The sequence below is a fragment of the Microcaecilia unicolor genome, chromosome 11 (assembly GCF_901765095.1).
Source record: "Microcaecilia unicolor chromosome 11, aMicUni1.1, whole genome shotgun sequence".
Classification (NCBI taxonomy): Eukaryota; Metazoa; Chordata; class Amphibia; order Gymnophiona; family Siphonopidae; genus Microcaecilia; species Microcaecilia unicolor.
In genome coordinates this window covers 68,343,505-68,356,862 of record NC_044041.1, presented here as the reverse complement: position 1 = coordinate 68,356,862, position 13,358 = coordinate 68,343,505, and the positions used below count along the sequence as shown (strand labels likewise).

Genomic DNA, 13,358 nt, shown 5'->3' with positions numbered 1-13,358 from the left:
TAGATGGGTTTAACTCCCCTGTGAAGAGGAGTGAGGTCTTGTCTTTGCTGCGTAAAGCTGGGGGTAGACGTTGCGTATTTGCAGGAAACACATATCGCAGCAGAAGAACACAAACTAAATCGTAGCTGGGTGGAGGAGATGCATTACTCTGCTTTCAGTGGGTGACAGAAAGTGTTGCTATTCTGATTCATAAACAACTCCCTTTTCAAATCCACAAAGCCCTGCAGGCCTAGGCGGGGCGATATGCTAAACTATTGGGAGAACTATGGGGTCAGAGATTATTATGGTCTGTTTATACGCCTAACATCTATCACAACAAGGTTTTTTTTTCCCCCCGATCTTGTGTGGGACAGTTGACTATTATCCAGACCTTATTGGAGGAGATTTTAATATTATAGCTAATCCTTTGGTGGACTGTAACCCCCGCCCCCCCCCCCCCCCCCCCCCAAAAAAAAAAAAAAAAAACCCTAAAAATGCAAGAATCAAAAGGGGAAGGAGGTGAATTTTCTTATGTAGCAGCTTGGGTTTTGGATGTGTGGTGAACTTTGCATCCCAGTGACGCTGACTTTATCTTTTATTCTCATGCTTATAATGTCTGTGCCCGGTTAGATTACTTATTTGCCCAGAGTATGCTTTCTAAGGTGGATAGGGTGATAATTGATGTACCAGTAGTTTCTGATTATGCTCCAGTGATAGCCACATTGAATGTTTTGGATAAGGATATTATCTGGAAGCTCCTGCCTTATCTGTATCAAGATGCCGAGTTTCACACCTGTAATGTACTGGTATGCCTTCAAGATGGTACTTAGGGGTCATGTCATATAGCATACTGAGCCCGTTTAAAGAGAACTAAAGAGGGGAGGTTGCTTTCGCTTACTAAGGAGTACCAGGATCTGAGACGAGTGCATGTTTCTTATTTGGACTCATCTTCTAAAGAGAAATTGTTGATACCGCTAGAAGATTGATGCCATATTACACCAGCAGGCTGAGCAGAATCTTTATATTCAGAAGTATAACTTGTACACTTGGGGAGGCAATACCAGGAGACTCCTTGCAAACTTGGTGCAACCCCATCACAAATGGTAATTGATCACTAGTATTAAAGATGCACAGGTAATAAAGTATGAGGATCCCTCCCAGATTTCCTGACAGTTTGTGCCTCATTTTAAGAAAAATGATATAGCGCAGGGTTTGTGAATGTGACCTCTCAGGCCTCATTCTTTGATAGGTTACAGCTTCCCTGGTTTAGTAAAATTCGGGTACAAGACTTGGGTAGACCCATAAGCCCAGTGGAACTTCAGGTGGCCATTAAACATCTTAAATTGATTACGATAGCTGGGCCTGATGGATCAGGCTCTGAGTATTATAAAATTCTTAGTGATTTAGTGGTGCCCAATTGGGGGAGTATATTTAATGGTCTTTTGGGGGATCAAGCTAATATGAGACCCCATGTGGCTCATGCAATCTTTCTTCCTAAACCTGGCAAGGAACCAGAGCAGCCAGGATCCTACAGACCCATATCCCTACTCAATCAAGATAAAGCTGATGGCGGCAGTCTTGGCGAGTAGCCTTAATAAGTACCTTCCAGTAGTTATCAATGCAGATTAGATAGGTTTTGTCCCAGGCGCTAAGTGTCCATGAATTTGGGTAAGATAATGATGGCTCTCCATGAGAATAGGGGAGAGGACAACCAGTAAGTTGTAGCGGGGCTAGATGCGTTTGACAGTGTGCTTTGGCCGCATTTGTTTTGGGTTATTGTTAAATTTGGACTTTTGGGTTTCGAGCCATTGGCAGCCAAGATACAGCAGTCTACTGACATGTAGGGTATCCGAATAGGACAATATGAGAATCGTCTGAGTATGTTTGCGGATGATATGCTTTTATATGTGAATCGAGCGCCTGAAAATTTGGAGACGTTTTTGCTTTACGTCTACCAATTTGGTACCTTTTCGGGTCTTCAAGTCAATTGTGATAAATCAGATGTCCTTTCTTTAAAGGGAGAGCGGGCCAGAGCATCAGAGGCTCCCTATTAGATCTATTACTACCAACCTGAAGTATTTGTACATATTTCTGAACCTTTCTACAGCAGTGATGTACAAGCATAACATTTATTAATACTGTTGAAAACATTAAAACTTTGATGTGGGCTGATCTTCCACTGTCTTTTGTGGGCTGGGTGGCACTTGTGAAGATGATCATGCTATACCCCCTTCAAGCTTTGCCTGTCTGGGTGAAGCAGAAGGAGGAGATGGCATTGCATTCTCTATTTCACAAATTCATTTGGAGAAGTGGGGCAGCTCGGATTGGGTATGCTAAGCTAATTCTGGGAAAGCACCATGGGGGTGTCAATTTCCTGGATCTTTCACTTACAATGTTGCTGCATTACTCCGCTGGATCCATTAAATGATTCATGAGGTTCAAAAGTTTTCCCTTTGGAGTTGGTGAAGTCCATTTCATGCACCAGGATCCTGTGTGCTCCGGAGATTTTAAAAGTAAACTCACTTTTTGGAGACCTTTTCAACTTGCTTGGAAATGATGGCAAAAGAGGCAGGGGAAGACACATAAAGCATCTCCGTTCTTGAGTTTAGTGGGAAATTTGGATTTTCTGCTCGAGATGGGAAGTACTCCTTTCCAACTCTGGAAACAGTGAAGATGCTCCACCTTTTTTAAGATTATTCGGGACAGGAGTGAGGGCTTCCCTTCGTTTGCACAGTTACAGCAACACTGGGATCTCCTGACCCGACACTGTTATGATAGTTTGGTCCACTGGTATGGTGACACTTGAGCAGGTTCTGTACTGGAGTTCAATTTTGCTACAAAAAAAACTTTTTTAACCGGCTATCCACCCGCCTCACACAGGGTATTTTTAGATTAATGGAGAAGTGGGAACAAGATGTAGCACAGGAACTCTGATTTTGGAGATTTTTGCTGACACATTCGCTTTGCTTAAATCTGTAGACCTTCAAGAGATACAATACAAACTTTTGCATAGGGCGTATATTACTAGGGAAAGGGGGGCAACATTGCACCTATGGGAAGATAGCAATTGTATTAAATGTAAAATTCATGTGGTGTCACTGCTTCACTCTTTTCTAGAGTGTCCCAAGCTTGTGTTGTGGTCCCCAGCTCTTGCCTCTTTAGAAAGGAATATACAACAGGAGGTACTGCACAAAACTTCTCCATTCCTGTCGCTGCTAGTTTGAAACTCCTAGGGGTCATTCTGGATCCCCACTTGACTCTTGATCTACAAGTCTCGTCCATTACGAAGCGAATGTTCCTGTCCATGAGGACCCTCAGGCGTATCAGGCAGTACCTGCCTTTTGCCATCTTCAGATCCCTTATTCACTCCCTCGTCTTGAGCTATTTCGACTATTGCAATGGCATTTACACCAGTTGCAAGGAGCATGCCCTTAAAAAAAACTCCAGACAGCGCAGAACACCGCGGCGAGGCTGCTATTTGGTAAATCTCGATTTGAGGCAGCAGCACCCCTTCATGAGAAGCTCCACTGGCTCCCAATCAAGGAGCGGATTGAGTTCAAAGTCTGTGCCCTTACACACAAGATTATTTATGGAGACGCTCCTTCCTACATGTACAGCCTGGTCGACCTCCCACCCAGGAACACTGTGCAGTCCTCCCGCACCTACCTCAATCTCCACTTTCCTTCCTGCAAGAACTTACGTTACAAGCTGCTCTTTGCCTCTTCATTTTGCTTCCAGTGTCCCCGTTATTGGCATGCTCTCCCATCATTGTTAAAAGAGACCACTGATCACAACTGCTCTCCCATCATTGTTAAAAGAGACCACTGATCACAACTTATTCAAGAAATCCCTGAAGACCTACCTGTGTGATTGTTCATTCTCTTCAGCAGCTTGATCCTTGCATCTCCGTCTTCCTTCTCCCTCCAGTTTTCCCTCCCTCCCCTGCTCTCCTTTTTTTTTTTTCTCTCTTCTCCTCTGCTTCACACTACTGTTATTTTGTTTTATGTTCTCCTGCATTGTACGCCACATAGAGCCCGCCTTGGTGGGAATATGTGGGATATAAATGTTCACAATAAATAAATTATAGTACGTTGTTACTGGGGCATCAACAGGGACTTACAGATCAACATTTTTGTCTACCCACAAATTCTGAGTATTGCATTAGTGCTTATTAAAGTACTCCTGTACTACTGGACATCGGAAGATTCCTAATGTGGATCTTTGGGTTTCACAAGATGTGGGATGTCCAAACCCATGAAGGGGAAAAAGAAAACACAAACTTCCTTAGATACATTATTTTATGGCAGCATTATAAGGAAGGGCCCCTGGCATAGTCAGGGGTTTTCCACGTCTTTTCTGGAGGCAGGCACCATGTTTAAACTCATACTAACCAGTGTGTGCGTATGGTGTGTGACTGGAGTGAGTATAGGAGGGATGCTTGTTGAGGGAGGTATGGTTGAGTGGCTTGTGAGTCTGTAGGAATGTGATCGAGGTATACACAGTGTGGTCGTTGTATAGTTTTCTCTGCTTCCTATGGTTGACTCCAGCTCCTTGTTACACAGGGAGGATGATGTATTCCATGTGTTCCTTTATTCTGCTTTGGATGTATACCTGCTATTTGCCTAGTGCTTTCATGTTTCTGTTAATGTGTATGTCTTCGTTCATAAATGAAAATATAAAAAAAAAAAAAAAAACTAGTATTGGTTGAAAATTTTTTTTTTTAATTTACACATTTTGGTTGTGTTTCCAGGTTACCCAGTTAGGAGGGAAGTTAATCAAGGTTCCTTAATGGTATTTCCAGTCATTGAAAGAGAAACGGAAGAAGAATCACAGTCTGAAACCAGTCCTGCCAAGCAGCAGTCCTCCAAGAAAATGCTTCCTGATCGAACCAGGGCTGCTAGGGACAAGGCCAATGAAAAGTTGGTAAATTATATTATGAAGAACAAGAAAGTAGAGAAGCATCTTCTGGCCATAATGAAAGGCAAAAAGAAATCGCGTTGGTTTCAAGATTTCCTGAACACAAGCCAATCCCTGAACTGCATTGAGACCTACCTGGAGGATGAAGAACAGTGTGAGATGGTAGTGACTTATTTGAAGAGTGTGTGTGATCAAATGAGCAGCAGTCTGGAGACATTAAAAAACGGAGACCGGACCCGCTTTACCCTTGATGTCCTTCTGCCTGAGGTATACCTGGGAGTTGTCTTGAGAGGGTGCCTTCATGTGGTAGTTTCACATTGGTGTAAAGTTATACTTGCAAGCCTGGGAACTGTAGGGGGAATTGGGATGTAGAGCCTGTTTTAGCCAGGGTTGATGTGATAACATGGAGGTGTATTTTCAAAGCACTTAGACTTACAACGTTACATAGTAACCTATGGAACTTGTAAGTGTATGGTTTGAAAATGAGCCCCATAGTAACATAATGGACATAGATAAGGACCATTTGAGCAGTGCACCCACTTTGCCCAGTTGCCCCTGCAACGCTGCCCTTCTGTCAAAGAGACATTGTACCAGCTTTCAGCATAAAAGTTTAACTGTCTGCAGGAGGTCACATTTTTGCTGTTAACTGGGCAGTATAGCTACACATTAGGCAAGCTGCTGCCGCCCCACCATTAACACCTGTGAGTGTATTATAGCTTTGCTGCCACACCATGCTGTCAGTCTAGTTATCTGGGCTCATCGGCTAGCGCCACCCTGCCTTCCTCCTCACTCTGGTCAGGTATGGCAGCTCACAGCCATCCTTTTATCCACCTCCCTCCATCACCTTCTTAATAGCAGGTTCGCTGAACTGCCGCTCTGTTCATAACAAACACTCACTTATTTATGATCTTATTCTGTTGTATAAGCTTGACCTTTTTTCTTACTGAAACATGGTTGACGGATACAAACGCCACTTATCTGAACCAGGCAACTCCCCCTGGATACCATTATTTAGTATATAATCGCTCATCTCGTAAAGGCAGAGGAGTAGCTGTCCTCCACTGTACCAAACTGGTTTTATCTGATTTTCTCCGCGGTCAAGTAGGCTCACGCTCACTTATTCTCACAAGTGGGTGGTGCCGATCTGTGTCTCCCTGTCTGGGACTTATAATAAGTATAAGTAGAGCTATGTGGAGCATGAGACAAGCTCCACTGCACATGCATGAGTGCCTTCCTGACCACCGTGAGAACGCAGTCTCAGTTCTTTTTGCGGTGAGGAGAGGGTGTGTTTTGTTTTTTACCGTCTCCTGACAACGCTCGGTCCTAAAGAGCTTTTTCATGCCTTTTGGCAATTTTTCGTCCTCAAATTGTGTTCCCAGTTGTGGAACCCACTTTTTTTTTTTCACCATTCCTGTATATTTTTAGTTTGCATGGTTTTAAGTTTCCTTTCTTTTTAATCATCGTTTGGCCGCTTTTAGGCCTTGACTTCGGCCATGGATTATCCCTTCGTTTTTTTGCCGTGCCTTGCCCCTTTTTCAGGCACCTTTGTTTCGTTTAATTTAGCCAAGGAAGTTTTTCCTTCCACGTCCACAAAGGTTCCCAGTGGCTTTAAGTGCTATTTCCGGTACAATCAGACAATCTCTGGGAAGGACACCCATTCCTGGTGTCTGCAGTGTCTTGTGCCCGACCATAGCCCCACTAACTGTGTTCTCCATTTTCGCACAAAGAAGAGGACCCAGGTTTCCAGAGAGACTCAACGAGAGAGGATTTTAGGAGCCAAGTCTGGTTCATCAGCATCAATGTCGAGTTTCACACCGGCATCGGGAGCGTGGGTAAACATGGCTGCTGCTAGACACTGGGAGCAGTGAAGCATCGAGTGGGTCTACACCTGCCTTGAGGCCTCCTACTGTACAGGACCATCCATCATTGGACCCGATCCCGAGGCAATGTGTGGATTCCATGTTGTCCTCGTCAGCACTGAGGAGCCTCAGTGACTCATACGCTTCTCAATTCCTCACTCTAACCTCCTCCTTCAACCTCCAGGTGAGCTCCACCACCCCTACTCACAAATCTGGTCACTGTCTTGATCTCGTCCTCTCTTCTACCTGCTCACCCTCCAATTTCTGTACATCAGTTCTTCCTATCTCTGACCATCACCTGATCACATTCACACTTCATCACCCTCCCCCTCAGTCCCGCCCAACTCTAACCGCCACTTCCAGGAATCTCCTGGCTGTCGACCCCCCCACCTTATCCTCTATTATCTCTGATCGCCTCCCTTCCATCTTGTCCTCAGAGTCCGTCGACAAGGCTGTCTCCACTTACAATGCCACTCTCTCCTCTGCTCTTGACACCCTTGCATCATCTGTCTCCCGCCCCACAAGGCGTACTAATCCCCAGCCCTGGCTGACCCCTGGCACCCGATACCTTCGCTCCTGCACCCGATCGGCTGAACGCCTATGGAGGAAATCTCGCACCCATACTGATTTCATTCACTACAAATTCATGTTATCCTCCTTCCAGTCCTCCCTATTCCTCGCCAAACAGGACTATTACACCCAATTGACCAATTCCCTCAGCTCTAACCCTCGTCGTCTCTTCGCCACCCTCAATTCCCTCCTCAAAGTGCCCTCCGCTCCCCCCCCCCCCCTCACTTTCTCCTCAATCACTGGCTGACTACTTCCGCGACAAGGTCCAGAAGATCAAACTTGAACTCACCACCAAACCCTCCCCTCCTCTTCATCCCATTACCCATTCCCTCAACCAACCAACCCAGGCCTCCTTCTCCTCTTTTCCTGATATCACCGAAGAGGAAACCGCCCATCTCCTCTCCTCCTCGAAATGCACCACCTGTTCCTCAGACCCCATCCCCACCAACTTACTTAACACCATCTCTCCTACTATCACCCCCCCTATCTGTCATATCCTTAACCTCTCTCTTTCCACTGCAACTGTCCCGTACACCTTCAAGCATGCCGTAGTCACACCCCTCCTCAAAAAGCCATCACTTGACCCTACCTGTCCCTCCAACTACCGCCCCATTTCCCTCCTACCTTTCCTCTCCAAGATACTTGAACGCGCCGTCCACAGCCGTTGCCTCGATTTTCTCTCCTCTCATGCCATTCTCGATCCGCTTCAATCCGGCTTTCGCCCCCTGCACTCGACAGAAACGGCACTATCTAAAGTCTGCAATGACCTACTCCTTGCCAAATCCAAAGGTCACTACTCCATCCTCATCCTCCTCGACCTATCCGCCGCCTTTGACACTGTCAATCATAACTTACTTCTTGACACTCTGTCCTCCTTTGGATTCCAGGGCTCTGTCCTCTCCTGGTTCTCCTCTTATCTCTCCCATCATACCTTCAGAGTACATTCTCAGGGTTCGTCCTCCTCCCCTATCCCACTCTCTGTCGGAGTCCCCCAGGGATCTGTCCTTGGACCCCTCCTTTTCTCAATCTACACCTCTTCCCTGGGCTCCCTGATTTCATCTCATGGCTTCCACTACCATCTCTATGCTGACGACACCCAGCTTTATCTCTCCACACCAGACAACACTGCGGAAACCCAGGCCAAAGTATCGGCCTGCTTATCCGACATTGCTGCATGGATGTCCAATCGCCACCTGAAACTGAACATGGCCAAGACCGAACTTCTTGTCTTCCCACCCAAACCCACCTCTCCTCTCCCTCCACTCTCTATTTCAGTTGATAACACCCTCATCGTCCCCATCTCATCTGCCCACAACCTCGGTGTCATCTTCGACTCCTCCCTCTCCTTCTCTGCACATATCCAGCAGATAGCCAAGACCTGTCGCTTCTTCCTCTATAACATTAGCAAAATTCGCCCGTTCCTCTCTGAGCACACCAACCGTACTCTCATCCACTCTCTCATTACCTCTCACCTTGACTACTGCAACCTACTCCTCACTGGCCTCCCACTTAGCCATCTATCCCCTCTTCAGTCCATTCAGAACTTGGCTGCACGTCTTATATTCCGCCTGGACCGATATACTCATATCACCCCTCTCCTCAAGTCACTTCACTGGCTTCCGATCAGGTACCGCATACAGTTCAAGCTTCTCCTACTAACCTACAAATGCACTCGATCCGCAGCCCCTCCTTACCTCTCTACCCTCATCTCCCCTTACGTTCCTACCCGTAACCTCCGCTCTCTAGACAAATCCCTCCTTTCAGTACCCTTCTCCACCACCGCCAACTCCAGGCTCCGCCCTTTCTGCCTCGCCTCACCTCAAGCGTGGAACAAACTCCCTGAGCACATACGCCAAGCCCCCTCCCTGCCCATCTTCAAATCACTGCTCAAAGCCCACCAATGTCGCCTTTGGCACCTAACCACCATAGAACCTATTACAAAAAAGCTTTCCATTCTATTTGGTTGTTAAATCCGGTAGGTGTTAAGTATTTAGTTTGAACATCCAACGTTGTTCCGTTTGGATCAGGATACAATCTCTGTCTCCACCTCTTATGGATTTAGCGACCTAATCTATAGTTAAACATTTAAAATCCATAAAAGTATGGAGTGTTTCCAAACAGTGAACTGCCAGTGGAGCTTCCTTTTGTTGGTGGGTGATATTAAATTTGTGGTCACTGAGACGTTGTTTGAGAGTACGTGTAGTTTTGCCTACATATAATTTTTGGCAACGCCATATTAAAATATATATACCACGTGGGTACTGTTGCAATCTGTGTCATATTTTATGTTATACTTTTTATGATCTGTAGAATTCGTAAAAGTTTGAGTAGTAATCATATTTGGACAGAACAAGCATTTGCCACATGCTTTATGGGCTATATTCACATTCGTAGTCATGTTAGTCAATTTCTGCTGTAGTATGTCACAAAGATTTTGGCCCCTAGAGTAGGCAATACGTAATTGCTGATCGCGAAAAGCTGGATGTGCCTGTAATATTCTCCAATGAAATTTTAATACACGAGCTATTCCTTTGAAGCCGTGAGTATATTTCAATTTCCTTGTCATCAACAGCAGATGAATCCATTAACTGATGGGTTGTATCCGCCTACCAGCAGGTGGAGATAGAGAACACTGAAAGCACATGGTGTTCCTGGACACCCAGCCCCCTCTGCCTTCAGTATATTTCTATCTCCCAGCAGGTGTGGACGTCGCTTTCTCAGCTCCTGGATTTCTGCCTGGGGTGGCTCCTGTGCTTTGCCAGTAGAGCGGGGGATTTTGTGGCTGGTGGTGCCAACTTTAAAGGCATACTGCCACCACTTTAAAGGCATACTTGGTTTTCCCTGTCCCTGCCTTACCCCATTCCCCCTCCTCCTGGAGTTCCTCTGTGGCTGCCTGCCTCTAACTTTCCTCACAGTAAAAAAAATTGGTCTCTTTCCCACAGATAAAGGAAACATCCTACTCACTCCGCTGCCAAAAGATGCTAAAAAAAGCACAATGGACATAACCAATTATCTCCCAGTAGCATCTATTCCGCTCATAACCAAACTCATGGAGGGCATAGTGACGAAACAACTTACTGAATACCTAAATAAACACTCAATTCTGCATGAGTCTCAATCAGGATTCCGGTCAAATCACAGCACCGAAACTGTACTAGTGTCTGCAATGAACTCATTCAAACAAGCAATTGCAACTGGTGGTAACATACTAGTCCTACAATTCGACATGTCCAGCGCCTTCAACATGGTTAATCATGGAATACTATTACATATACGAGGCACAGTACTCAAATGGCTCAAAGGATTCCTGGCTACAAGATCATACCAAGTAACAACGAACACGGACATATCACCCTCATGGATACCGGAATGTGGAGTTCCCCTAGGATCCCCCCTCTCACCAACTCTCTTCAACCTAATGATGATACCTCTAGCCAAACTTCTAGCCAATCAAAACCTCAACCCCTACATATACGCAGACGATGTCAGAATTTACATCCTGTTCAAACATGATCTAAACGAAATCACCAACGAGATCAACCAAAGCCTCCAAATCATGCACTCCTGGGCGGACGCATTCCAGCTAAAACTCAACGCAGAAAAAACACAATGGGGCTCATTTTCAAAGCACTTAGCCATCCAAAGTTCCATAGGTTTCTATGGAACTTTGGAAGGCTAAGTGCTTTGAAAATATGCCTATATGTCTTGTACTGACCTCACAACACAACACAAACAACTACTCCACCATAACCACACCATACTGTTCTCTACCCGTCTCCCAAAATCTGAAAATTCTTGGAGTTACCATCGATCGAAACCTCACACTCGATGCCCATGTGAAGAATACGACGAAAAAGATGTTCCACTACCATGTGGAAACTCAAAAGAGTAAAACCTTTCTTCCCAAGATACATCTTCCGAACCCTGGTACAGTCAATGGTAATAAGTCATTTGGACTACTGCAACTATACGCTAGCTGCAAAGAACAGACTATCAAAAAACTCCAAACAGCCCAGAATACCGCAGCTATTTGGAAAAACTAAACATGAAAGTGCAAAACCCTTAAGAGAGAAACTCCACTGGCTCCCACTCAAGGAACACATTGCGTTCAAGATCTGCACGCAGACGCCCCAATCTATATGCCAAACCTCGTGGACTTGCCTCCCAGAAACGCCATAAGATCAGCCCGCAGATTTCTCAATCTGCACTTCCCCAGCTGTAAAGGACTGAAATAGAAGCTGATACATGCCACCACCTTCTTATACATGAGCACGCAGTTGTGGAATGTACTACCTACAGCCCTGAAAACTATTGACGAAATAACTAACTTTCGCAAATCTCTGAAGACACATCTCTTCAACAAGGCCTACAAAGATAACCCATAGCCTTACAAACTACCTCACCAACCCATTCAAATATTAAAGTCCACCTTCCATGCTATCCTGCCTAATACCTTCCCTCTCTCTTCCATTACTTAATCTTTGTACATTACCAATTGTATCTGATATCCTGTAATGACTGTCATAACAAAACTCTGTAAGCCACATTGAGCCTGCAAATATGTGGGAAAATGTGGATACAAATGCAATAAATAAAAAAAAGAGAGAGAGAGAGAAGCTCGCTTTCTCGGCGTGGCGATTTCCTTTTGTAAGGAGGAGTTTCCGGACTCCACAGGGCTCTGTGGCAGTATCTGCAGATGTCATTTATTTGTTTTGTTGGCAGGTCCCTGACGGGGGCTTCCGGCGTCTAAGGCCACTATAGCCCGCTGGCTTAAGGAACTCATTTTTTCTGCTTATCTGCTTTCAGGGCGGTCGCCACTGAAGCGTTTAAAGCGCACTCTACTAGGGCAATGTCCTCTTCATGGGCTGAAGCAGGTGCCTTTTCTCTTCAAGAGCTCTCTTTTTCGTGTGGCATTACAGGTTGGATGTGGCAGCGCGGAAGGATGCGCATTTTGGAGCGCAAATGCTTGCTCACGGAGTTGCCTGTTCCCACCCTACTTAGGGAGTGCTTTGGTACATCCCATCAGTTAATGGATTCATCTGCTGTTGATGACAAGGAAGGGAAAATTAGGTTCTTACATTGATAATTTTCTTTCCTTTAGTCACAGCAGATGAATCCATGATCCCTCTCTGTCTGACTTTAGTTTTTGTACAGATGTTGCATACAGACATTGTGCCTCATCAGGAGTACTTGAAGACAAGCTATCAGAGTTACTACATGCTGTTTTTATTGCAGGAGGTTGATAATGTCCCTCCTTTGGTTATTGCTCCGGTTCAGGGGCATTTGTTCTCTGTGAGGCAAGTTTGTTATTTTGCCTTTCTTATTCTCTCTGCTTTGGAGATTTCATATACTGAAGGCAGAGGGGGCTCGGCGTCCAGGAACACCATGTGCTTTCAGCGTTCTCTATCTCCACCTGCTGGTAGGCGGATACAACCCATCAATGGATTCATCTGCTGTGACTAAAGGAAAGAAAATTATCAAGGTAAGAGCCTAATTTTCCCATGCATGTTTGTAGCTGCCTATCTGACACTTGACTTTAGATTGTAACAAAGAGTCTCTGTCGTCATACTTAGCTTTAGTGTAGGCAGTTAAATGATAGAGATATATATATCAGGTTTACCAAACAACATTATCTCTTCACATGATTAACTTTTTGGATGTTTTGGTCATCCAAGAACAATCATCATTCACCACCAAAGTATATGTTAAACCCACGGACCATAATACTCTCCTGCATTAAGAGAGCAATCATCCTTTGGCAACAAAAAACAGCTTGCCATTTTCTCAGTTTTTTAGACACCGCAGGATTTGTAGTGTTACTAAAACATTTAAAGATCAAGCTAAAATTTTGCTGGAAAAATTCAATAATAGAAAATATACCACTGCAATCCTGAAAACTGCCTACACTAGAGCTAAGTATAATGACAGAGACTCTTTCTTGCAATCTAAAGTCAAAGTGTCAGGCAGTTACAAACATGCATATTGAAATATACTCACAGCTTCAAAGGAATAGCTCGTGTATTAAAATTTCAT

The 13,358-nt window shown here is 45.0% G+C and overlaps 1 protein-coding gene across 4 annotated transcripts in view; it reads left to right on the top strand.

Moving 5' to 3' along the window:
- PWWP3A (PWWP domain containing 3A, DNA repair factor) overlaps positions 1 to 13,358 on the top strand; it is a 170,630-nt gene that overhangs the window by 131,930 nt on the left and 25,342 nt on the right. For all 4 annotated transcript variants that reach the window (XM_030220350.1, XM_030220353.1, XM_030220352.1 and 1 more), the window contains one exon: positions 4,730 to 5,163. In XM_030220350.1, coding sequence (XP_030076210.1) covers positions 4,730 to 5,163 — 434 coding nt within the window. The remainder of the gene's footprint in view (positions 1 to 4,729; positions 5,164 to 13,358) is intronic.